The sequence below is a fragment of the Glycine soja genome, chromosome 11 (assembly GCF_004193775.1).
Source record: "Glycine soja cultivar W05 chromosome 11, ASM419377v2, whole genome shotgun sequence".
NCBI lineage: Eukaryota > Viridiplantae > Streptophyta > Magnoliopsida > Fabales > Fabaceae > Glycine > Glycine soja.
The window spans coordinates 32,686,089-32,713,302 of record NC_041012.1 but is presented as its reverse complement, the minus strand read 5'-3'; the positions used below and the strand labels follow the sequence as shown (position 1 = coordinate 32,713,302).

The 27,214-nt window shown below is 33.0% G+C and overlaps 2 protein-coding genes, 1 long non-coding RNA gene and 1 pseudogene across 5 annotated transcripts; 3 read left to right on the top strand and 1 right to left on the bottom strand.

The window, feature by feature from the left end:
• Nucleotides 1–574: 574 nt before the first annotated feature.
• Nucleotides 575–2,642, top strand: LOC114373444 (annotated as a pseudogene).
• Nucleotides 2,643–6,021: 3,379 nt separating this feature from the next.
• Nucleotides 6,022–8,276, top strand: LOC114377228. The gene is made up of 3 exons (XM_028335659.1): nt 6,022–6,556; nt 6,925–7,157; nt 7,739–8,276. Exons 1-3 carry the CDS (start codon nt 6,278–6,280, stop codon nt 7,929–7,931), a joined length of 705 nt encoding a protein of 234 aa, XP_028191460.1. The 5' UTR covers nt 6,022–6,277; the 3' UTR covers nt 7,932–8,276.
• A 1,408-nt stretch (nt 8,277–9,684) lies between these two features.
• LOC114373195 lies at nt 9,685–12,277 on the bottom strand. The gene is made up of 4 exons (XM_028330721.1): nt 11,991–12,277; nt 10,591–10,657; nt 10,358–10,427; nt 9,685–9,848 (listed from the first exon to the last, which is right to left on the bottom strand). Exons 1-4 carry the CDS (start codon nt 12,275–12,277, stop codon nt 9,685–9,687), a joined length of 588 nt encoding a protein of 195 aa, XP_028186522.1.
• Nucleotides 12,278–16,278: 4,001 nt separating this feature from the next.
• Nucleotides 16,279–22,844, top strand: LOC114375808. Of its 3 annotated transcripts, none has more exons than XR_003658847.1 (8): nt 16,279–16,809; nt 16,954–17,007; nt 17,202–17,370; nt 18,109–18,157; nt 18,243–18,323; nt 18,584–19,099; nt 21,857–22,024; nt 22,190–22,844. It is a non-coding gene; the product is annotated as an uncharacterized LOC114375808 (long non-coding RNA). The 3 variants fall into 3 exon arrangements; XR_003658848.1 differs by having other exon boundaries at nt 16,954–17,126; XR_003658846.1 differs by having other exon boundaries at nt 16,954–17,370.
• The last annotated feature ends 4,370 nt before the right edge of the window (nt 22,845–27,214 follow it).

Genomic DNA, 27,214 nt, shown 5'->3' with positions numbered 1-27,214 from the left:
AATATCATTTTCTCTGGAGAATTGATTTCAAAGGCTAGATATTTGTTTAATGATTTCGGAAAAGACCCGAGCATATAAATTAATATTTGAATTCTGCAACTGAGCATAGAAATTTTGAGTCTCTTCTTAGTGTGGAGGAGTGTGAGAAATGATAACTATAAATCTAGGTTATGTAATTATACAAGGATGATCAAAATTAAAAATTAGTGGGTCATGTGTCAGATTTTAGTCACTAAGTAAAATTGTCCAACAAATATATAAGCTGCATCTCTAGAATTGAGACAGATGATGTAGGACTTTCTAACCCCTCACAAATGTGAGACTTCCTAACAATATGATCACTAATTTAAATATGGTTTAAGGCTACGACAATTTGTTTTAATAGTATGTTTTTGTAAAAGATTTTGTTTGGTATATAGTTTTAGGAAAATGAGGGCGAGCCCTGGTGCAGCGGTAAAGTTGTGCCTTGGTGACTTGTTGGTCATGGGTTCGAATCCGGAAACAGCCTCTTTGCATATGCAAGGGCAAGGCTGCGTACAATATCCTTCCTCCATACCTTCGCATAGCGAAGAGCCTCTGGGCAATGGGGTACGAAGTTTTATATAGTTTTAGGAAAATAATTTATTAAAGTATGATTAATTGGATTCTTTAAGTTATAATTTAATTTGAGGGCAAAACTTGCATAATTGGTCCATTAAAGGATATAATTAAGTTATCATTTTACTGGGTCATCATTTCCCAAGTCGATCTAATAAAAGATTACTTATACTATCCTTAAAGAACGAAAATTAATGAATGAAGGCTTTCAGCCTCAGTCTTTTAGTTTTCCAATGTTCATACTGCAGTGTACTGTGCACGAGGAGACGCTGTAAATGAGATTATAAGTCTTGATTTCCGATGACTAAGCATGTGCAACTTCACTTTGTGGAATCAACACGCACACATGTATATAAGTATAGTTTTAGGCGTTTCAGGTAATTTTCATAGTACTAGTATTTCAGAAATACTTCTGTCATTCTGTTCTGTGTATCTCAGTATTCATTCACTTCAAACTCAATGGCTAAAGAAGGTCATAGAATTGCCATAGGAATCAATCTGGGAACAACTTACTCATGTGTTGCAGTATGGCGGGAGCATCACCGTCGAGTGGAGATAATCCACAATGATCAGGGCAACACTAGGAGTGAAGCAACTGTTGGTTGCTTCAGCTTTTTCACGGTGTCACCATGAATTTATGGACTAGAATCAATTCGTACTTGTTATCCGAACACATTATTAATCAGAATGATCAGAATTCTTTTAAGTTTGCAGATTCTAAGAGATTGATTGGTAGGAAATATAGTGATCCTGTGGTTCAAAAGGACAAGCTGTTATGGCATTCAAGGTTGTTGCCGGTACTAATGACAAACCTATGATCATCCTTAACTACAAGGGTGAGGAGAAGCACTTTTGTGCTGAGGAAAAAAATGTCTATCATCAATGGTTCTTGCGAAGATGTGGCAGATTGCAGAAGCGTTTTTGGAGAAACATGCAAAGAATGAAGTGGTTACTGTGCCTGCCTATTTCAATGATTCTCAGTATAAAGCTACCATAGATGCTGGAAAAATTGCAGGCCTAAATATTCTGCGGATAATCAATGAACCCGTTGCTGCGGCAATCATGCATGGTCTTGACATGAGGACTAATAATTGTGTTGGAGAGCGAAACATTTTCATCTTTGACCTTGGTGGTGGTACTTTTGATGCGTCTCTCCTTACTCTTAAGGGTAAGATCTTTAAAGTTAAGGCCACAGCTGGAAATGGTCACCTTGGGGGAGAGGACATTGATAATAGAATGCTGGACCATTTTGTAAAGGAGATCAAAAGAAAAAAAAAAGTGGACATTAGTGGGAACCTGAAGGTGCTGAGGAGGTTAAAAACCACGTGCGAGAGGGCAAAAAGAACACTCTCACATGCTGTTACTACCAACATTGAAGTAGATGCTTTATCTGATGCCATTGACTTCTGTTCTTCGATCACTCGTGCAAAGTTTGAGGAAATCAATATGGAGCTCTTTAAGGAGTGTATGGAGACAGTGGATAAGTGTCTTACTGATTCTAAGATGAACAAGAGCAGTGTACATGATGTTATCCTTGTTGTGGTTCTTCAAGGATTCCCAAAGTGCAAGAGCTATTGCAGGACTTTTCCAACGGAAAGGATCTGTGAAAGAGCATCAACCCTGATGAAGCTGTTGCTTATGGTGCAGCTGTGCATGCTGCTTTGCTGAGTGAAGACTGTCAAGGGAAGAAATTAATAGAATGATTCAAGAAGCAGAGGAATACCAAGCTGAAGATAAGAAATTCCTTAGGAAGGCCACTGCAATGAATAAATTGAATGATTATGTTAACAAGATGAACAATGGGTTGGAAAATGAAAATTTAAGTTCAAAACTCTGCTCAGAAGACAAGGAGAAGATAAGTTCTGCAATTACAAAGGCCACAAAGTTGATTGATGGTGATAATAAAAAATGATGAAATAGATGTTTGAGGATTATATGAAAGAGCTCAAGAACCTCTTTGAACGTGTCATTGGGAAATTTGATTAAGTGTTTTATTATCTTAGATTTTTGTTGTGCTGGCCTATCATTTTGAATGTGTGATGAATGCAAATTTTTATGATGAATATTATCTAAACAATGTTGAAGTTTAAATTATTTGTACTTGAAATGTTTAAATTGTTACCTTTGTTAACTTTGGCAGTACTCATAGTTGCTGAATTGTTCGTTGTACTAGTATATTAAAAAATACCGACATGGTTCAGTGGTTAGCTATGGTTCCGCATGGTCAGGTTTGATCCGTTTTAAGACTAGTATGAATGAAGTTGTTGGTTTCCATGGGTCTAATTCGGTTTAATGTGTCCCTTGTCAAACCGAATCAATCACTTAAATCGTTCTTTAATTTTTGGTAAATAGTTATTTTTGTCTGTGAATGTGTAATTTGTTAATAAATGCGTGCCTGAAATATAAAAATACAAAATTTAGTCCTTAGAAGTATAAAAAGTGCGAAAAATATATCTGACCGTTAACTTTCGTCATCATCTCTAATTGTTAGCATAAGACATATTTGTCATAATATTTTTTTAACTTTTCATTTTCCTACCCTGCTGACAAACGCATCCCTGAAAGATGAAAATGCAAAATTTAGTCCCTAGAAGTATAAAAAGTGCGAAAAATATATTTGACTGTTAACTTTCGCCTCTCACCGTTACTAAAATAGCCTACATGGCACAGAGAGACAAATTTATCACTAAAATGATTGTCAACGTGGTCATCTCTAATTGTTAGCATAAGACATATTTGTCATAATATTTTTTTGACTTTTCATCTTCCTACCCCGCTGACAAACGCGTCTCTGAAAGATGAAAATGCAAGATTTAGTCCTGAAAGTATAAAAAGTGAAACAAATATATTCAAACATTAATAATAGATAGTGACTAATTATTATAATTTTGAAAATTTTATAATGACTTCGACAAAATTTCAGGAGAGCTACATCACATCGGTAAATGTCTTTTTTCATATATAATTTTTAAGATTCATCAACAGTTGAGACATGCATAAAATATTACCAATAGAAGTGAATTTTTATTGCTTTGGCGAATTCTTCTTACTTTTTTTCAACTACAAAAAAATCAATCATTTGGTTGTCAACTCTTGAATAAATGCTATCAACATAGAAAAAAAAAAGAAAAAAAAATTTACTTTAAAACAATAAGAAAATTATTATTTTTGTTTAATCAAACACAGTTTATTTAATTATTTTTTTATATAAATTTTTCATAATAAAATATGAATGTCTATTAGTATATGCAATGACATCAAATTACAAATTATAATAAAAGTTTGTTGATTTTTTTTTTTTTTTTAAATCATACACAATTATTTTTTATTGACTCATTATTTAAAAAATCATAACCTTAAAAAAAATCATTCCAGAGGAGGCTAGTGTTTTTCACAAATTAAAAATGTCATTACAATTGCAATTTTTCCTAAAAATTATTCACGGACCTAATTTAACTATAATACTTTACAATAAGTATTTTTTTTACTTAACCTTTCATCAAGCATGAGAGTGTAAAAAAATTATTTATAGTTTATAAAACGAGTATGTTTTTTTCTTCTAGACTCAATTTAATTTACGACTTTGTTAAAAAAATTTGTCACAATCATTATAATTTTTTTCAAATTATAATAACTAGTTACAATTAACTATTAACGTTTTGATATATTTGTCGCACTTTTTACACTTTTGAAGACTAAATTTTATATTCTTATCTTTTAGGGACGTATTTGTCAGCGGAGTAAGAAAATGAAAAGTCAAAAAATATTATATAATAAATATGCTCATATGCTGACAATTAGAGATGACCTTATGTTATTTTATTAACGGTGACAGATGAAAATTAACAACTAAATATATTTGTCGCACTTTTTATACTTTCGGGGACTAAATTTTGTATTTTTATCTTTTGTTAACAAATTATACATTTAAGAACAAAAGTGACTACTTACTCTTATTTTTACATCACTGAAACTATTTTGATTAAATCGAGATAAATTATATAGACTCATAAAGGAACGATTAGGGTCAGATTAGTAATAGAAAGTTTGGAATAATATATATAAAATATTAAATTTAAATTTCAATGCGATCATTACACAAAAAAGAAAAAAGGAATAGTCAATACAACGATCTTCTCATTATTTTATTTTTATTCATAAGAATCAATATCATAAATAGGAAATATCATCACTTCAATGAAAAAAATAGCTTATTGATATTAATTTATAATTTTGGCAATTTACATAAGTTATAGTAATTTATGACTTAATTATCATTAATAAACTATAGTAACATTTTATGTCTACCAGATCTATGACAATTGAATTTGGAGGGTGTTTAAAAAGCTCATGTAAATTTCAACTGAACTTTTGAAAAGGGTTTATGATTTTTATATGTCCTTTTAAATATATTTAAGAAACTTATAATCATATTTATTTTTATATGTTCATAAGTTATAATAAATTTTGACTTAATTATCATTAATAAATTATAATTTTTTTATAACACCTATGAGGCTATGACAATTGAATTTAGTGGGTGTCTAAAAAGCTCATGTAAATTTCTTTTGAATTTTTTAAAATGATTTTTGATATTTTACAAGTCTTTTAAAAATTAATTTATAATCAAATTTATAATATAAAGCTTCATATAGTAAGAAAATAGTAATAAATATGTAATCAAGCTATTTTTTCAACAAACACACCCTTATTTTTAACATGCTCAATCCTAATAAGTTTAGGTTTAATTTAAGCTGTTTAGGAAATGATTATTATAAGGCAATTGCAAATGTGAAAATTAAGTCATTGAGAAGAGATCAATTAATTCACCCGCATGATAATAATAATAATAAAACGTAGTTAAAACATAGTTTTGTTCCTCACAAATAATATAAATTTTATTTTAAATGCAGTGAATTTTTAGTTTTAGTTTGTGTTTTGTAAAAAAAAGTAATTAAATAACACGTTTAGTTTTTTTTTGCCAATATCATAGATCATTAAGTATTAATATATTAAATGTAAAAATATTCACTTTTGAAAACATGAAACACAAATCAAAATTTAAATTAAATTAAGGCAAAAAAAAATTTATCCAACAATATATTTAAATATCCATTTATACACGTCACAATTTTTTATTTATACAAAAATTATTTTTATTTATTATGTACCAAAATAATTGTTTTAAGAAAAAAAAGATATTTATTATTTTATACTGTTATTTAATCACAAATAATTATATATTAATTTTCATAAAACTATCTTAAAAATATATATTAATGATAATTTATAATAAGTTTGTTCACTGTTTTTTTAATAAAAACTCTTTTACACGGTCAATGGATGAGTATTAAACTCTTGTTTTAATATGTTATTTTAATACTACTATAAATTATGTAGACACTAAGGTAATTAAATATTGGGAAAGTAACTAGGAAGGGAAGTAACCTAGGTAGATTTAGATAACTAGATAAGGTTGTCGTTGATATCTCCCAATTTGTCCCATAAGCCATTGTACATGCGCCATTTGCAGTCTTCACTTCTTGTCCTAAGCCTCAACACAAACACAAACTCAAACACACACACTCTTTCTTCTATCTTCTCCCAATTTGAGTTGAGATTCTGAGAGTAACAATCAAAGTTTGGAAAAAAAAAAATTTTGAGGGAAGAAAAGACCAATATGCTGGGTGTGGCCACTCTTACTTTGGGTTCATCCACCACAATGGTGGCTCAGAACCATGCTCAACAACATGCCACCACTCTTGCCTCAGCCAATGGAAACAGAAGGCACAGTGTTTCCAACAGGACTCACTCCTTGCCTATGAGTTTGGTGTCTCCCACCAACCAAAGTTTCACCTTTCTCTCTTCCTTTAAAGAACCAACACATGCACGCCCCTTCACCACTGCTGTTGCATCTGTTGATTCTGACCAGCTTGATTCATCTGATCCTCCCACCAAGGTTTGTTCCTCTCTTAAACTCCAACCCCACATTGAATTTGTGTTCAATTTTAGTTTTTTATTCTTATTTTTTCCATTTTGGTGTTGGTTCTACGTTATGTTATCCTAAGTTGTTATCTGTGAAGGGGGTCTAGCTCAGTTGGTTCAGCAGGGTGTGTGAATAATTGTAAACCCCTGACACCTTCTTTGATTTCCACGGATAAAAAAAAAAAAAATCCTAAGTTGTTCTCTAGTGAGTGCCTGAGTGGTGTTATCCTTGTCATGAGAGAAAACGGTAGATGATGTGATTCTTTAATTGGTTTTGATGGTAATTACTAATTAGTTTATTCCTCTTATTTATTTATTATTTATTTTGGCTTGTCTTTGCAGAATGAAGCCACCAAGTATTATTTTCTTGTTGCAAATGCAAAGTTTATGTTGGACGAGGAGGAGCATTTCCAAGAGCAATTGTTCGAGCGGCTTCGTCTCTTTGGAGAGCGTAATCAAGAACAGGATTTCTGGCTTGTCATTGAGCCTAAGTTCTTGGATAAGTTTTCTAACATTACCAAGAGATTAAAGAGACCTGCTGTTGCTCTTGTGTCAACCAATGGTCCCTGGATCACGTAAGAACGTCAATTCTTCATTTTTCAGTGATTGATTCTACAATTGCTTTTAACTGTGGAGTATACTTGAAAAGTATGATGCTACATTGATGCTTGGATTTGCTTTCATTAACTATAAAAGGAGGAAAATTTCTTTCATGTCATATCCAAATTATGTGTGTCTGTGGATGCTTTCATACATTGGTAGCCATTCTATGTAGAATAATCTCTAGACAAATCCCTAGCCACTTATGGTTGAGTACCTAATCTAAGCCTATGTGGCTAAAATAAATGTCTTTTTATGTGCTTGCATCCTGGTGATTCTCACTTCTCATGCAAGAATTGATCATTTGCTTCTTTTTTTTATTTGGCAATCTTGAAGCTTTCAGTTGTTAAATGTGGTAAAAGGGTTTCTCCGTTTCCGCATATTTTCCTCCCTTTACTTTTAGTGTTTGGGCTCTGCTGATGGGTGCTCCACCCTTTCAAATGATATAATATGAAACAATGGTGTCAAAAACTAGTGTATGATCAACAAAATTGCTGCAATGAAAATCATCAACATAGCATCAAATGCCAGTTTCTAATGTTTGGACTTTTGGCAGATTCATGAAGTTGAGACTGGACCGAGTTTTATCTGACTGTTTTGAAGCTGAGAGTCTAGAAGAAGCATTAGCTTTCAATCCTACTGATCTGAAGTTTGAGAAGCCTGAAAAATGGGTGGCACCCTATCCTAAATATGAATCTGGATGGTGGAAACCCTTCTTGCCCCCTGTTCAGACAGAGGTGAAGCCTTAAGATATTATTTATCCACACTGTTTCAGTGCTTGGTATTCTTAAATCTTCTTTTTCCAATGGTTCTTGTTCAAGTGCAACTGGATGGTAGTTAAAGTTGGCTAAATTTGCATCCAGTTTTGTTTTTTTGGGAGTTAGTATGATTATTTAAAGTTGAGGTGTTGTCCTTAGGATCTAAGTTGTAGGAGTTGTATTTTATGTCTCACAAATGAGTTAAGTATAATAGATAATTGTTATGAGATTGATGTTCTCGGTTTCTAGAAATGTATGTGAACTGTGAAGGCCCGCAACTTATTAGATTTTTTGTCTTTTGAATAACTGACTTCTAAGGTACTCAAATTTAGATTACATAAAGCGTGTGTGTAGGGCTTGAAATTACAGTTCATCAAATGAAGTTACCTCAAATGTACTCACTTACACTTTTTATCCATTTGCTTTAGCCATTGTCTTTGCCTAGAGATCCACCTATAGCCAACTTCTAATTTGCTAAATCCTCCAGTAACTGTATCCAACTTTCGTAGATTCTTAATTATGTCTTTAAAAGTGTAACTGCACATATTGAACTGGGATGTGGTAAAACAAACCCCACAATGGCTTGACAGATTGTAATACCTCTTGCCATAAAAGGCAGGTTCCCATTAGAATCTTCCCCTCCACATTGGGTTATTTTGTTAGCCTTGTTTTAGCTTTGAGACATTTATGCATCTCCTATATGACTAACGGTAGTTTATCTGTGGGATGCTCCTATTTATATTGTCTTACAAGATCCTCTTTGATACAAAGAATACTAGACAAGAAAGCCAACTAAGTTCAGGGCTATTTGATTTCATTTAGAGATGTGCAAAAAAAGTTTATATGAACTTGCACATATCCACAAGTAAATCCAATTGTATAGAAAGGGCTATTTACTTTTCATGTGTTATATGTCTATAAACCATTTGCCTAACGTGGATGCCGTTTCATTACAGAAAGAAAAATGACCAGATATATTTCTTTAGTTCAATGAAGTTATGCTTTAAAGAAAGAAGGACCACTAAGTTTCTTTCTAGTTCACGTAAGTGGAACATGTTCTGCATTTCTTGAAGGTTGTAAAATCGCTCCCTTGATTCCTTCCTTCCATGAGTCTGTGCCATACATCAACTATGATCTTCCCTCAGTTATGGTCTACTTGCAGACATTGCTAGTCACCTTCCCCAACCTTAGACTAGATTCTGCTGATGGATCATGCTTCTTTCTGCTAACGAATATTGGCTTTGCTAGTTATGACACTTGCCAACATCTAACCCTGTGCCCTGGATGACAATCAAATGGTCATTATCCTCCCTTCCAAACAGTATCTTATGAGCCAATCAAATGCTGAAAATTATATCAAATGTATAATATTCTCTGAAACCTCAATATATAAAATCTTTTGGTACATTTTTTTTTTTGAAATCCAGGACTGTATAGTTTCTGATGAATTTTTAAATAAATCAAACGTGAGGCAAGTGAAGAACACTAAATTGGACCTATGCATAATTAATCAACGGCAAACCGGATTACAAAAATTGGTGTAACGACTAGTTCAAAATTACTGAACCTGACGGGTAAGACTTGCACTATTTGTAAGAATACTAGTGGCTACTACTAATACAATTATGTAGCAACAACGTTTTTTGCACATCTTGTTATAGAGAAACTAACAGAAGCTAAAAGCACCATGAAGTATTAATCCGAAACAGAACCCTGATGACATGCAAAAGGAATTGCATCACCTCTAATCCAGAAAGCACTCTTGCAAGTGTTGCGATTTCCCGAAAAACTTTTTCATCAAATCTGCATATAGATTATTTAATTCAAACAATGCCTTCTCACCAAGGATGTCAATAATGTCCCCATGCTTTTCATATATCGCTGGCACTATCAGCAATATCACGGACACTGCATCATCAGAGCAAAGGAGAAAGCAGATTAGCACTAACTTGCACTTCAGTAGAACCAGTTTTAACATACACGTATCTTTGCATGTGTGTAATGCTATAAAACAGGAACATCCCTTAAAAATGGCAGACACTAATTGAGCAATGACACTTCATGGACATGCATTGGACACGTGTCAGACACCCTTCTACCGTGTCACAATTAAAAAATATTTTTTTCCTCAATTCACACACCTCCCAAACATAGTTTGAAATCATCTAAAAATACTATTGTAAAGCTTAACAACTTTGTTTTGAGAATGTGAATATATGCAGTGTCTTAGTGTCCTATATATGTCATATCCAAGCGTCCTATATTTTGGACATTAATTGTTTTTGTATCCATGTCCGTGTCATGTCTGATATGTGAGTCGGTGCTTCATAGGTGGAATGTCATTGTATGACATAACGGCATGGAATTAGGCTATTTCAAATTGTAGGGGTTTTGTAATTTGACTTTAGGTAGCTGACCTATGTAGATTAGAGTTGCTGCAGTGATCCAACAGTCAAGAACTGAGACAGCTCCCAATGTCACTGTAACCTGCAGATTAATTTCTTGTCAGAGAAAACCACATGGCACTGTTGACAACATGAGTAAGCAAGCTTAGGAGGATGCTGAAAAGCACCAAGAGAAATTTCTTCAAATCTTGTCCGGAAGCTACGATCCCAAATGTTATGAGTAGATGGTTAAGTATACGTGTTACTGAAATAGCTGTACTGACAAGCAACCCTTTGGGCAAGATGAATGCTGATAATTCAGGGGGTGGTGATCTGTATTAACAAGAAAATAGTATCATTCCTTGGTGTAAAACAATAGTCCAACAAGGTGTGTGGACAAACTCATTCAATGAAAAATCAAGAGAACAGGCAGCACGATGAGAAGAGATGGAGGGGGGGGGGGGGGGGGTGGGCTTTTGGGCTGGGACTAGGTGGTTCATTCACACTAAGTTATAGACATTTTGTTCTTTGAAAAGAAAAAACAGAAAATATATAATATATGTTCCATTGCAAGTCACTGATTTGGTGAGCTTAACATGGGAATGATTTGAAATTAGTGTCAAGTAATGACATCACAGAGAATAAGGAAACTAGTAAACTAACTCAAGCAGCTGCTTGCAGAAAACTTATTAAATACAAAACTGTTTGGGACTCAATTTGATCTTCTGTAAAACAAGTATCAGAGTGCTCTCAACCATGCAATTTGATTTGTGTATGGAAGAGATGAAAATAAGGACAAGCAAAATGAAAACAAAACAATAATTATTTAATTTCAATCAGTTATTCCATTATGATATCTACCAAAGACAAGTAACAGCACCCCGGATGTAGTGATAAATCTAGAATTGGCATAGTACTTGAGTTGTGCCATTGCTGATTGTTACTCCAAATATGAATATAACATGATGAGATGTTGCAAATGGTTACAGAACTCTTTCATTAAAGAAAAAAATGTAAGACAAGATAATTTAGTAGCCGCAACACTGATATTAATATTTCTTGAAAATTAATATTCATTTTCAAATAGCAAGTTACATTAGCTGGATTGGGAGTTTCAAGTATTAGATTACCTCAACATAGGAAAAAAATGCTTTAACAACTGATTGATAGAGTGCATGAAACTTACGTGTCAATAAAGGATGTTAAATGGCTCCACAGAAACAACATTGCCAATAGGAGTATGAGAGAGTCACAAATGAAACTAATCAGGGTGCAATCCATCCTCTTAAAAAACAACCATATGAAAGTTACACCAACAAGGACACTTGCAGAGATCTTCCTGTTCCTCCAGAGTATAATATCAGCGACTATGCAGAAAGAAACCAAGTTTTACCATAAATTTTATCACAACCAAGCTTTTCCTTAAGCACTTATAGAAGAAAAAATGAAATAAACTTTTTCCCTAAGCTAATTTAGTGTGTGGGATAAACTTATGCCACTTATCTGCTTATTTTCTTTTTCTATAAGTGATTATAGAAAAACTTATTTAGGGTCTATTTGGATGCATTTTTCTAAAAGCACTTCTAAGAGGAAAAAAATAAGAGAAAAAGAAAATGAATTTTTCTTCTTATTTTCTTGTCCTAGGAGTACTTTCAGAGAAGCTTACCCAAACATGCCCCAAGTTAACATGTTCAATGTAATTTTTGAAACACAAATGAAACTTTCAAAGCATGTCATGTATGAAGGAGTATAAAAGAAGCAGAAGAGCATACTCAGTCCAGAGCCTAGGATCACACGAAGAGGCCTTTTCCGGCCAAAGAAGCGGTTCTTGGCAGTGGAGTAGACAAAGTATTTCTCAAAATCAGTCTCAAATTCTGAGTCTTCCTCATCAAATTCTTTGTTACCGAGAAAATCAGAATCTGCAACATCCATGAATTCTGTTGGTCGAGTCATTATTTATCCTCCTCCTTCTTCAATAGTATTTGTTAGATCTTTTCCCTAATGTTGTTATAAATATAGTATGGACCTGTAAACAATGGCATTTCCAAAGAAAAACAATGGCATGCATTAACAAAATAAATGTTACAAATATGTTCATTGCATGATCAAATGTCATTGTTTGTATGCATGCATGGATAAATTTGTTAGTATGAAGGTTAGAGAATTTGCATATACGCACACACATTTACAAGTCTAAAAGATGAAATAATACATAGTTTCTTACTATCATGGATCAATAACCAGTGGAGGGTTTATCCCTGTAGAGCTTACTTCATTTCAAGAATATATGGATTCGTTTTAGAGAAACTCTGGTTTCTGCCTATGCAATCTGTTACAAATCTCAGGGAGCCTATGCAACGAAATCGACCCCTCAATGTTCGCATGAAAGCAATCACGAGTTAAAATAAATTAATACTATTTTTTTGTTTTTATTATATTTTCAAATTTTAATTATCTTATTTTTTAATTGAAATTTTTATGCAATTTTTTTTTAATAATCACATGTTTCCTTCAGTAGAAAAAATATACTCTAGACTCTAGTTGAAGTAGGATTTCAACTGATGGATTTATCTATAATAAATTTTTTTATAACTAGTATTTTAGTATATGTATTGTACAAGATAAATATTTATTTATATAATTAAAATTTATGATAAATAAATATTATTTGATATATATTTTTTTGTTTAGTTGAAGTAAAAGTAAAAAAAAAAGAGAGAAAGCTTTACTTTTAGAAATAAAAATTTAATTTTTTTGTTTTAATTTTCTCTTTAATTCAAATTTTAAAACTTTCTTACTCTCCTCATTTTCTTTCTTCTAAATCAAACAAAGGGTTAGGATAATCAAACCTTTCTTCCCCAATTTTCTTGTACAATCTTTCCCTGTAATTCTAACTTAATTTTCAAGGACTTTCTCTATATAAAATATAAATAACGGGAGACAACATTCTAGGTAGATCATACAGTTATAATTTTTTTCTTTCTCATCCAAGATAGAAACTGCATCATATTATAATCATATGTGCAACAAAAAAAAAACTGCATCATATTATAATCATATGTGCAACAAAAAAAAAAACTGCATCATATTATAAACAGGGGCAAATTGCTAGAAGCACAATGATGAGTGTTGAGTTCTTTCATTGCTTTTTTTTTACATATGATAATAGGAAACTGGTGAAACAATATACAATTCATTGGGGTGTGAGTGCATGCCCAAACCTTAAGGAAGCCTTAGCTTTGCTACATAAAATTTCATACATCATAACAAACACTATATCATTTATCTCTTCATAGAACTACTACTATCAAGGAACAACTCATAGTTTTTTCACCAAGAGATGGACTCCATGCTCAGGCTCCATGAGCAACCTAAGAGTAGGCGACTGAACGTATCGCATAGAGAGGGAGAAAATGAATTTGGACAAGATGAGAGCTATCAGCATCTTAAGTTCAACCATAGCCAAGTTCTGTCCAAGACACACTCGTGGACCTACCCCAAAGGGCATGTACATGTGTGGCAACTTACAAGCACCTATGGTTCCATTGGAAAATCTTTCTGGGTTGAATTTGTAGGCATCATCTCCCTCGATATCTAGATTAGTATGCAAAGTTACTACCATTACCCAAATGCTTAATCCCTTGGGGACATCAATGTTCCCAAATTTCAAGTCCTTGAAGGCTTTCCTTGACGCCACAACTACAAGGGAATTGTGATACCCTCTACCAAGGTTATCAAACTCGAGAGTTTATGCAAACTCGAGAGTTTATGCAAACTCGTGGGAGTTTCATAAACTCGACTCGTAATTCAACTCGTAGACTTGTAAGAGTTTACTTCATATAAAAATAATAACAAAATATTTATAAATAACATACTAATTAAACATTTCAACAATATAATAAAGCAAAATAGTAAATCATAAAGTTTAGAATATTTAATTAACCAAGTCTAGTAATAATACATCGCTACTAGATAATAACTTGCAGAGGTTATAGTAGTTGTAGATCATTCTCATCGAGGGTTTGATGTTATTAGAGAACAAATGTTTGATATTATTAAAGGTATGAATTTTGTATTTGAGAATAATACACTAAATGAAGGTATGTTGAATGCTATACAAAGAGAAAACAATAAAAAATGACTTACATTTTGGTCTAATTTTTTTTAACTTGCTAACTCGTTGACTCGGTGGTAAACTCGAGAGTTTACTGAGTTTACTTAGAGTTTGTAGAGTTTGCCCATAGTCTACTAAAAAAAAGTTTACTCAAGAGTCAAATCGCAGAGGACAAGTGGACTCGTAAACTTGTAAGAGTTGGCGAGATAACTCGAGAGTTTGATAATCATGACCTCTACTCTGATATACATATTTATATAATAAAATACATGAAAATATGAAATTACATAAAATGATTTTATTCAATAAACATAAAGGAGTTCACGTGGATAAAATATTCACATTCGCGTTAATCACAAAATTAAAAATTTATCAATTAAGAGTATGAAAATATTTTTGGCTCAAAACAAGGCCTTCTGAAACTTCAGAGAATGAACTAAAGACTCAACATGTGAAACAAAAATGATAAAAACTACATGTCCAAAACTTAATGCAATTAATATAGAAACTCATGTCCTAATGTCACATCATATCAGAGCATTGTGGTCCAGCGTCCTTTAGCACGAGGTTCTTTAAAGTCACTCACTTAACTATCTGCTCCCACGAACACAAGGTTCAAGATCATCACAAGATCCAAACATAAACAATACACAGTGAGTGATTTATCATATTTCTAAACAAGTAGAGATAAACGAAAGCACATATATATAATATAAGTATAACTAGCTCAATTTAGCACAATTCGCATTATTTTACCACTCATTGCGTAACATCACTTGTCCCAAGGATTTAATCACAAAATTACATTTCACACCTTCACATTAATCGTGTGCTCAAAACAACACATCTCAAGTACAACACAACGTTTCACACTCACACAATTCATTATCCATCATCACGTAACAAGTCACATTGATCATTACACAGACGTTATGCAACATATACACTAAGACTCAATCCTATATGTAATGTGGTACCATGTTAGTGAAAAAACCTCGTCGAGTGCCTAGGAGTACATGACAAGACAAACCACACACTGGTAAGTCAGATTACTCTCACTAGGTAAAATCATAGGGATACTAGTCAGGGTCACATTGTTTTGTGAAAATGCTTCAACCATGTGGGATCGACACATGCTTAAAGGAGCACTCAAACCGGGTGTATTTACCCCCAAGGCCTAAACTCTAAAGAGTTCGTCAGGACTTCTCCCTCCTGATTCAGGTCCAACCTAGAAAACATTTTAACACGTAGACTTTATCTATGAACTATACAAAACACACGACTCCTCGATTGTTCTCAAAATAATTTTAACTCATCGCGCCTCAAAGTGATTCAAATCTTTGGGTTCCCACAATGGATCCTATCACAATACTCGTCGCGTATTAACTCGTCGCCCTTAAAGTGTCTTACAGTCACGTGATTGTACAATTCATAGCTCATAACTCAATACACATAACATCTCAATATACGTGTGATCTCACAATTTAACACATACTTAACTTGTCACTTACACATAGTTCATCACACTTTCATAATCCCAAGACATCACGTTATCATGCCTTATGCATCATATACATATCACACAATAATAATCACTATTAGAAAACCTGATTACTACGACATGCCAATAACATCGATTGGTAGAACCCGTCTTTGAAGATAATGAGATGGCAGTATCATAATCCTATCACAATACTAGAAAACTCTGTACAAAGACGATTTTACCCGACCGTCTTTGAATGGCTATACTTTTTCTCGTTTCTCTCTCTCTCTTATCTTATCGGGTAGCACATACAGGCCCTTTATTTCTCTCTCTTTCTCTCTCTCTCTCTCTCTCGCTTTTCTCTTTTTTTTTTCTCTCTCTCTCTCTCATTTTTCTCTTTCTCTCTCTCTCTCTCTCACTTTTTCTTTCTGGCGGAGAATGGCGTGGGTCTACGCCATTGGAGGTGATGACGTTGCCACTATGGGGAGCTAGCCTGTGATACTTAAAGCGACGGTGGTGTTTGAATGCGGGGTTATGTGGTTGGGGGTTTTTTTGCGGGGAAAGGGGTATTTGGGGATTGGGATGGGTGGTTTTGGAGTGGCGGAGACGGTGATGGTGGGATCTAGGGGTGGTGGCATTTGTTCTGGAGGGGGGTATTTAGGGTTTGGACTTGGAAGGAGAATGTTTGAGAAAAAGACAACGTCGAAGACGAAGAAGAAAAAGAGGAAGACGAAGTGGAAGAGAAATAGAAGGGTAAGGATAAGTCATCCCCATCGAAGAGCTTATGGATTTCGATCAGTTAGTCGATTGAGCTTCTCTTCTATCAATTACTCAGTTTTGATGCTCATTATGTTGCTTTTGATGAAAATAGGAGGACCAGAAGTGAAAGTAAGTTGCTTTTGAATTTGATCTTGCATTTTAGTTTTGGATCTCAAGTATGTAATTGATTCAATTCATCCTTATGTTGATTTCTCTTGGGTATTCCTTAATTATATTGTTCCTGATATTCTGTGTTACCTATTAAATTTGCAGGCAAGCAGAGGATGCTTTGAAGATACTCAAGAAGCGTCTTAACCATGCTATTTGGTATTTAAATAACATGAGAAAGAAAACTGGAAGAAAAGAACACTCTGCTTTGAAACCTTGCTTGTTGTTATGCAATTTTGAATCTCTATTAATATATCTACTTGCATTTCTGATATCTTGTAAGGCACCTCTCAATATTTTTAGTTTGGTAATTACTAATCCACCCCACCCCTTAATATTTTTTTCATATGCAGCAAGCAACCATGTGCCTTGCAAAGTTGGACCAGCCACCTTTGACATCAACATTAAAGTCTATGAAGCCATTTTTTTAATACAATTGTCAAGCTTCTAGTTGCAATGTGTGCTTGTGAGATAACTCGAATCAGTGCACCTGAAGCTCCCTACAATGATGAAAGTCTAAAGGTTCTTTTCATTTACTCAGATTATGTAATTATAATTCATGTTCTTTTTTACTGATTAAAAATACAATCATTTTGCTCTTGGGAACATAATTTACTATTATCCTTTGTCCTGATCTTTGGTAGACCTCCTTGTAGGATATCTTCCAGTTGATTGTTGGTTCTTTTCGTGGTCTAAGTGATACCAATGGTTCATCCTTTGGCCGGAGAGTTTTCATATTGGAGACTCTCGCGAAATATAGATCATGTGGTGTGATGTTGGATCTTGAATGTCATGATCTAGTGAATGAAATGTGTTCCATATTTTCTTTGTGGTTGTCAAGTTTATCATGAAGTCTTTATCTATTGAATTATGAAATGCGTCTGCTAAGGTCACAAACTAGATAATTTGTAGTATTTTTTCTGCTATATAAACAGATCATCTAGTATAAGGCTTGATTGCTTTTGTTTTTGTTGAAGCTTTAAAGTGAGGTGAGAATTAAGAAGATATGACTTAACCATCTCTTGTGTGTCAGATTTTCTATGTTTATTCCTCTTGCTGCAGCAACATCTTGCACTTCCAAAAGTATTATTGGACTTATCCCTAAAACCCGAGTAATATGAGTGAATGATATGCTGAAGGTGACAATAATTAATAAATGAAACAATTATGTTATGTTAACTAATAAATGAACAAACTATGTTGTGGAAAATTTTAATACACTTCTAACATGTCCCCTAATTTCATGTTCCTAATTGCCAGGTACGACAATTCAAAGTATGTGGATTAACGACATTGGCATAGATACGAGGTTTGCCTATGAACATCCTTTTTGGTGACTGCATGATCTGTTTTGGAGATTGGTGGTTCTGTAATTTGACATTGACATTATGTAGGTAAATCCAGATGTTATTGGAACTTTAGAAGAAGATGGACTAAAGTTTGTTGGGAAGGATGAAAGTGGAAAATGAATGGAGGTAAGTTTTTAGCTTGGGTAATGTTGCGATGCAAAGCAATATTAACTTAGTGGAAACCAAGGTTGAGAATCTCAGTTTCAATTGGATGTGGTTGCATTTGTTATCCTGCTTTTGTGTTTCTACTTTCTTTATATTATTGTTACACATAATTCATTTCTTTTATCACTTGTTTCCTGCATGGACACTGCATTTATTTTTTGTATGTTTAGAAATTCTTCTTGTGCGGATCTTAGAGCTTCCAAGTCATCCATTTTATGTAGGTGCACAATTCCATCCAGAATTCAAATCACGGCCAGCGAGACCATCTGCTTTGTTTTTAGGTACTTGAAGGTAAAATTTATTGAAATAAATTTATTTCAAAGCTTCCAACGTCTTGTTAGACTTTGTAAGTGTCACTTTTACTTCTATTCCATTGTATAAAGAAGTTCATAACACCTTTCTATATGTGTTCATTTGATTTAACATTTTGTAAGGAGTGTAAAGGGATTTTAAAAAATAATGTGAAATAGATATAAGATATTCTTATTTAAATAAGGATACCTTGACAACTCATGTATACAATTTGAAACTTTTTTTTGAAGGTCACATACTAATTGAAACTTGAAAGAGAAAGCAATAGAAGAATTAAAAATAATAATTAGAAATGCCAAATATCAGTCTTATTTTTAATATTCTTCAAGGATTGCTCTTATTTGGTCCCGAAGGAGATGACACCCACGTTTCAACATTAGTTGTGGGTACACACGGCTACGCAACTCCATAATATGTCATTACAGGTACATAACCTTACAACTTTAAATTTTCAATTAATCCACTTTCCATATAATAATAGTAATAATACCAAAAGATAACATAGTCATGATAATTAAAGATTTATAAGTCATTTTTTTTATAAAAAAAGTGTAACATTTAATGTTAGCAATGTACTAATTTCCAATAAATTTTTATCACAACTTCTTAACTCGAGTAAACCCGTAATATTAATTAATAAATGCCAAATATGTTTTCGGTTTGTACTTTCAGTGGAATTTTATTTTTTTCCTGAATTTAAAATTTAATCAATTTAGTACTTAAATTTTATAAAAAGTAATGATTTTCGCCATTCTTCATGATGAAAATCGTCTTTGATAAGAAACAAAAATCATTACTTTTCTAAAATTTAGGAATTAAATTGAAGAAAATTAAAGTATGAGAAGTAATATCAATTTTTACTGAAAATACAAAAATTAAAAATATATTTTATTCAAATAATAATATAATATATAATTAATTTTTTTTGTTTAAAAAAATATTCTAAGACGGTTATTTGAAAAACCGTCTTAGAATCCTAAATTTATTTTATTTTTATAAAAAACTATATATATTCTAAGACGGTTATTTGACAAACCGTCTTAGAATGTAATCCTTTTAAGATGGATATTTTCCTGAGAACTGCCTTAGAATGTGCAGTTTTTCTAAGATGGTTTTTTAAGAACCTTCATAGAAAGTTATGACTTTCTATGGCGTTGGCTACAAAGACAGTTCAAGACCGTAAACCGTCTTTGAATGTGTCATAGAACAAATGTAAAAACATCTTTTTGCAGTGGTGAATATTAATATGTTATGTTCATATGTCTAATCATCTCATTAAAACAAGCATTTAAAATCATATATGTACCACTGGAATTTGAACTATGCAATACACACAACTACTGAATTGTTTTCAAAATCATTTTAACTCATCACGCCTCAAAGTGATTCAATTCGTTGGATTCCCACAGTAGATCTCATCACAATACTTGTTGCGCATTAACTCGTCGTCCTTAAAGGGTCTTACAGTTGTGTGATTGTATAATTCATAGGTCACAACTCAATGCGTATAAAATCTCAATACACATGTATCTTATAATTCAACACTACTCAATTTATCACATACACCCAATCTCAATTAGAATGTCACAATCCCAATACAACATGCTATCACACCTCATGAATCATATAAACATCACACAATACTAATATTTACATTACACCAAACATGTATATATTAAATCGAACTATATTATTTTCAATTAAAAAGAGTTAATAAATAATTAAACTAAAAATGCATTGAAAGTATTTATCGTTGAATCTTAATATGTTAATTTCCTTCAATTTAATTTTATTATTCAAACTATTAATTCCTAATTTATTTTGACAATTCCTAATTTATTTTAACTATTATGTGTGTGTGTGTGTGTGTGTCATAATCATCAACACGTAATAAGCTTGAGACCAAAACATGACAAAGAATGTTTCTAACAATCTAATTCTCACGCTAATCTAGTAATTCTTGTCCAAAACACAAACAAATTATACATAAACACTTCTCACAACATGGGGTTAGAGCTTTTCCTTGGTTACTCTGCTAGGGTTTCCAAGTTAGAGAGAAACAGAAGGGATTAGAGCCTCCATTTTAGTCTCTATGTGAGAGACATTTTTCTCTCTAGAAACATTATTTCATAAACCCCAACGGTGGAAATATATGAAAATGATTTCCCAAGGTGGCGTCCAAATTTCAGAATAATCCAATGGCTAACGAGTCTAAAATCGTAAGTTTATTAGGACAAATTTGGGTGTATGCGATAAAAAGAAAAGATTTTAAGAGAGGAAGAAAGGAGAACAAACATATATCTAAATATAAAAACTGACCTAATATGTTTATATTTATATCTAGGATAATCTGAGTCTATTATTTACTCTATTTTTCTTTGTTTTATTATTTTATAAAATGAACTCTATTTTACTCTTTCATTGAATAAATAACCAATTAAAAAATTCATTTATTTTCTAAAATATTATTTTACTCTATTTATTTTCTAATACTATAAAACCCTTATTTTAATTAACAAAAATCCTTTCCTCTCATTTATTTAATTTCTAAAAACTATTACTTTTAAATAAAAATCTTTTTATTTATTTTACAAAAAATTGGGGGTTACAGGAATAAAGGCGCAATGATTCATGAATAACCATTGTTAGCTGCCACAAAAAATGCTAGTTATGGTTGGTGGTATTTTGAAAATCTTAATATCTTCGGAAAATATCACTATATAAAAAAATGTTAGGCATTAGAATTGCCTCCATTAGTATAGAATCTATTGCTTTATCTATTGGGAATCAAATTGTTAATACAGACATTATGAGTTTTTTTTATCACCAAATGTTAGTTTATTAGAATGTTAATTTTGTTAGCAGAAGAGATCAAACCTGTGATCTTTTTTCTCTTACTATCCCCTTAATCATTAAACCCACTTTATATGTCCCGACATTGTGAGTTGATACTTATAATATTAGGAATTATATTGGTATTTGATTTAATTAAAATGTATCAATTTTTTTCTACTAACAGATATTGTCTATTAATATGATATATCATACTCTTAGTATAAACCAAGTGTACACTGACACTTTAATTTCTGTTGCACAAATGCAATATCAATGTGTTGGCAAATTCAATGTGAAACTATTAGTATATGATGCTTAATGATACTTACCTGCTTCATCTTACAAAGCATAGTAAAATTTGGGATACTATCCCTGCAAATTTCTAGCACCTCGGCGCGAACGCGATCATGCCAATTTTGATTTGAGGCCAACAACATCAGGTACCATGCAGTTGCAACTACAGTTGTCTCATAGCCTGCCAAGTATATATTCTTGCAACTATCAACAATAAAACGGTTAGTGGCCTCTTGACTTAGATTACTATTCCTAGCACCTTCAAGAACCATTTGCAGCAAGTCCTTCTCAAAACTAGTTTCCTTTCTTTCTTTCACCCCCTGGAGTATCAATTTTTTCACCTCCTTTTCTAATTTCCATGCTTCTCTATTGGTCATTGTTTCCAGGTATATGTAACATCAACATGTACAAATGAATTAATTATAAGTTGAAAAATGGAACGCACAATATCTCAATAGTTTTGGAGCTAGAATCTTTCTTTGATGGACCCATGTAGTTCCATTTGAAGTTAAAACACCCTGACCCAGCAAAGGCCCTAGTTGTTTCTGTTGATATGAAGGCTTCCCAAAGTCCAAGGATATGCATGTGGTGATATCTCTCACTATGTCAGATTGGCTCACACACAGTATTTGTCTGTTTCCAAGAGAAAACATGAACACTTGACCTGCTTACACAAGATATTAGAAGCATGTTGATTCTCAAAATCAATCCATGTATTTGCAACATCAGTGTACAAATTAGTCCACTTGCAAGCAGAAGGTAAGAAATCAAACAGTTCAAGACTATAATTTGGGAAATTAAAGAAACACATGCTACTTTATAGGCTTGATGAACATAATTTTGCAGGCAGGGAAGTAAATACACTAATACAAAGTTCTCTGGTCATATATTACGTGCTTGTGAACTAAATATATACATCCAAGAAAACTATAAGCAACGCAATGCATGTTTGTATTTGCATTACGATTAGTTGACATGGATTCCAAAGTGTCATTTTATGATAAGTAACAATTTGTTACTTTTGACCGAATGGCTATTTAAGACCCCTCAAACATTAAAACAAACATGTACATACACTCTTTTGAACACATTTTTTTATTGGTTGAAATTTATTAAAATTCACAAAATCTTATTTTGGTCTCCCATCTTATTTAATGAATCTTTTTCATAATTTCGTAGTTTTTTAATAAATCTTAATTAATAATAAAGAGTAGAAAAAGTGTATTGTTAGCACTTTTCTACATATAACAGGTACAAATTATCAATAACAACATCCCTATGATATTAGTAGGTGTGTGTATATGTAGCTATATAAGAGCAGGGGTAGCATTAGATATCATATACTCCTTAAAATTTATGCAATTACCCCTTTAATTGGAGAGTAGTTAAATAATGCATCCATATCCAACTTAGTACCTCATCAATTTGAAAATCTAATTCTGACACTACAGAAGGTGAATGTGTTAATGTATATTAATGTAATTTATTACCTGTTTTAATAGGTTTATAGCTGTTAGGAAATCTCCGATAATCTCTCCCTTCCGTGTATATCTTCGATAATAGGAAATCTCCTATAATCCCTCCCTTCCTAGTATAACTCTTGTAATCTATCATCTCCTTGAAAAACATATATTTTGCTGTTTATTTAAGAAAGAAAGGTCATAGAAGGCAAAGATGTTTTTCCAAAAACAAAAGCTCTTATCATATTGTAATATATTTTCTAGTCTCTTGATACTTTGACATGGTATCAGAGTCATAACTCTGAACCGTGGTCAAATCTTGTGTTCTGGTCCATAGAAAATGTTATTCTTGTCTTGTGATCTTGTGGGTGTCTTTGTGATTTATCTTCCTGGGAGATAGGGAGCAAGCAAAGTGGTTTGCAATCAAGTTTTGTTTCAAAGTCTTATGCCTTCTGTTTGTGCATTTTCATAGGTTTCTGATTTTGTTGTTGTGTTTTGTCATTACTTCAACTATTGAACCTTATTACTCCATCATGTCTTATGAAAAGTCCGATTCCTTTCTTGTTCGGTTCAATGGAAAAAATTATTCTGCTTGGGAGTTTCAATTCAAATTATTTGTCAAAGGGAAAGATTTATGGGGTCATATTGATGGAAAAAAAAACCAGCACCTACTAATGGGAAATCAAAGATGCTCAAATCATGACCTGGATACTTAGCTCAGTTGAGGCTTACTTTATCTTTAATCTGAGGCCTTATAAAACTGCTAAGGAAATGTGGGATTATTTAAAAAAGGTTTATAATCAAGAGAACACAACTAGGAGATTTCAATTGGAATATGAGACGACTAATTTTACACAAGGGAGTCTCTCAATTGAGGAATATTTTTCTGGTTTTCAAAATCTTTAGACTGAATATTCAAACATTATTTTTGCTGGAATCTTTGATGAAGCCTTCTCTGCTGTCTAAAAAGTGCACGAAACCAGCAAGAGAGACCAATTCTTGATAAAGTTGTGATATGACTTTGAAGTCACTCATTCTAATTTGATGAACCGTGATCTAGTACCAGCTTTGGATGCATGCTTGAGTGAAATCCTTCAAGAGGAACAACGTATAGCAACTTAAGTAGCTATGGAACACAAAACTAATACTAGTGCTCCGGTTAATGTGGCATATGCAGCACAAAGAAGGAATAAGAGCAGAGATATGCATTTTGTCCAATGCTACAACTGTAAAGGATTTGGTCATATTGCAAAGGATTGCCCACAAAAATTATGTAACTACTACAAGCAGCGAGGGCATATCATCACAACTTGCCCGATTCGACCTGAAAGGAAGCAAGGAACTGCTTATCATGCCTCTGTTGGTGCCTCCAGCTCTACTACATTGTCTGTTTCAACTTCTATTCCTACACCACCTGCAAACACACTTACTCCTGAAATGGTACAACAGATGATTCTTTTTGCATTTTCTGCATTTGGGCTCACAGTTAATCCTAATTTTTCTTCTAAACCTTGGTACCTTGATTCTGGAGCTTCTAACCATATGACCAATTATTTTGTGTCTCTTTCCAATGTGCCAAATTTGATTGGAAATCAGAAAATTCACACAGCTGATGGAAACTCTTTGCCTATCAATGCTATTGGTGATATTTCCCATTCCTTGACTAATGTTCTTGTGTCTCCCAATCTTTCCACAAATCTTATTTCTATTGGCCAATTGGTTGATCATGATTATAATGTCCAATTTTCTCGTTATGGTTGTATTGTGCAAGATCAAGTGTCCGGGAAGATAATCCTGAAGGGACCTAAAGCGGGGCGACTTTTTCCGCTACACTTATCTTCTTCCACAATTTGTCCCACTTTTCCTTTACTTTCTCTAGTCTGTATTGATGATAGACAAATAAATAAAATGTGGCATAATCATTTAGGGCATCCAAATTCTTATGTACTTAGTACCTTGTTAAAATCTGGTTCATTGGGCAATAAAAATTTTTTTTGTTCCTTTTGATTGTACTACATGCAAACTTGGCAAAAGTAAAGTTTTACCATTTCCAAATAATGCATCTCGTGCAACCCAATGTCTTGACATTATTCATAGTGATGTTTGGGGTATTTCACCTGTTGTTTCTCATGCATGTTATAAGTATTTTGTTAGTTTCATATATGACTATAGTCGATTTACTTGGGTATACTTTCTTCGATCTAAGGCATAAGTTTTCTCTGTTTTTCAACATTTTGTCAGACTTATTGAGACTCAATTCTTTGCTCACATAAAAATTTTAAGATTTGATTCTGGAGGAGAATATATGTCTCATGAATTTCAAAGTTTTCTTCAAAATCAAGGGATCATATCTCAGCGTTCTTGTCTATCCACACTGCAACAAAATGGTGTTGCTGAAAGAAAAAATTGTCACCTTCTTGACATAGTAAGAACACTTTTGCTTGAATAATTTGTTCCTCCTCATTTTTTGTGTGAAGCACTTTCTACTGCTGTTCATTTAATAAATCGGTTACCTTCTCCTACATTACAAAATGTTTCTCCTTTTTTTTAAGTTGTTTGGGCATTCTCCTTCATACTCTGATCTTCGTACTTTTGGTTGTGTTTGTTTTGTGCATCTTCCTGCTCATGAACGTAACAAATTTCTATTAAGTGTGCTTTTCTAGGATATGCTATTACTCAAAAAGGGTATGTTTGTTATGATCCACAGTCTTGTCATATTAGAATCTCCAGGAATGTGGTTTTCTTTGAAAATCAATATTTCTTTCCATCGTTTATTGACCCACCATCTTCCTCTTTATCTCCTATGCCACACTTTTCAGATTCTTCCACAATTGTGGAACGGTTGAAGCCTGGTTTTGTGTATGAAAGATGTCGCCCGGCTGATCCAAGTTCCCTTCATGATTCTGCCTCGGCACTAGATCCTGTCACTCCTGCCATACCTCTTCGTCGGTCCACTCGACCGTCTAAACCCCCTGATTGGTATGGTTTTTATACACCTGTATCTCTATCAACTACCTTGTCTTCTATTTGCATTCCTTCTTGTTACACACAGGCTATGGAACATGAATGTTGGAAACAAACAATGCAAGAAGAACTACAAGCACTTCAAGAGAATCACACTTGGGATATTGTTCCTTGCCCTCCCACGGTCAAACCTATTGGAAGTAAATGGGTTTTCTCTATCAAGCTTCTTTTCAATGGCTCTTTGGACCACTACAAAGCTCGATTAGTAGCCCTTGGTAATAAACATGAATGTAGGGTTGATTATGAGGAGACATTTGCTCCTGTTGCCAAGATGACTACCGTTCGGACCATCCTCGCCATTGTTGCTTCTAAATCTTGGCCGCTACATCAAATGGATGTGAAGAATGTCTTTCTTCACGGTGATCTCAAAGAAGAAATCTACATGAAGCTTCCATCTGGAATGACTACTTCCTCTCCCAATGATGTTTATTGTAACAACCATAACTTTTAATAAATAAATAAAATTAATAAATTAATAAATAAATAAATAAGTAAAAGTAAATAGGTCATAATTTCCCACTATATAAGCCAAATGTTAACCTAGAGCAGCTTTTACAAAATACTTTTGTTCCTTTTTCTTTTTCTGACACACAAGAACCCTAACAGAGCAATCGGAGGAGGAGCTCTAGAGAGCACCAGAAACGCCACAATTGCTAACGGAGAACATTTGAACGACTACATCGAGATAAGGGATGAGTTACTCACGCTTGGGGATTAGAATGAACATGTATAGGGATCTCTAGAGTATCAATTTTGGGGTATTTTGGGTTGTTTTTATAAAATGTTAATTCATGATCCTTTCAAATTGAATAATTCTTACGCTAAATTGAGTGTAATATCTATTATTATGAAATTCTATGATCCTGTTGTGTATATTGATATGATATTTTCTTGGTGTATATCAGATTTTTTTTTAAAATTTTCAAT

Excerpts from the sequence above, each read along its gene's own strand:
- LOC114377228 (XM_028335659.1), top strand. The coding sequence starts at position 6,278 with ATGCTGGGTGTGGCCACTCTTACTTTGGGTTCATCCACCACAATGGTG. Across the intron at positions 6,557-6,924 it reads CATCTGATCCTCCCACCAAG|AATGAAGCCACCAAGTATTA; the intron begins GTTTGTTCCTCT and ends TTGTCTTTGCAG. Across the intron at positions 7,158-7,738 it reads ACCAATGGTCCCTGGATCAC|ATTCATGAAGTTGAGACTGG; the intron begins GTAAGAACGTCA and ends GACTTTTGGCAG.
- LOC114373195 (XM_028330721.1), bottom strand. The coding sequence starts at position 12,277 with ATGACTCGACCAACAGAATTCATGGATGTTGCAGATTCTGATTTTCTC. Across the intron at positions 10,658-11,990 it reads TTAACTTGGGGCATGTTTGG|ATCACCACCCCCTGAATTAT; the intron begins GTAAGCTTCTCT and ends TTGTTAATACAG. Across the intron at positions 9,849-10,357 it reads AGCAACTCTAATCTACATAG|TGTCCGTGATATTGCTGATA; the intron begins GTCAGCTACCTA and ends CTGATGATGCAG.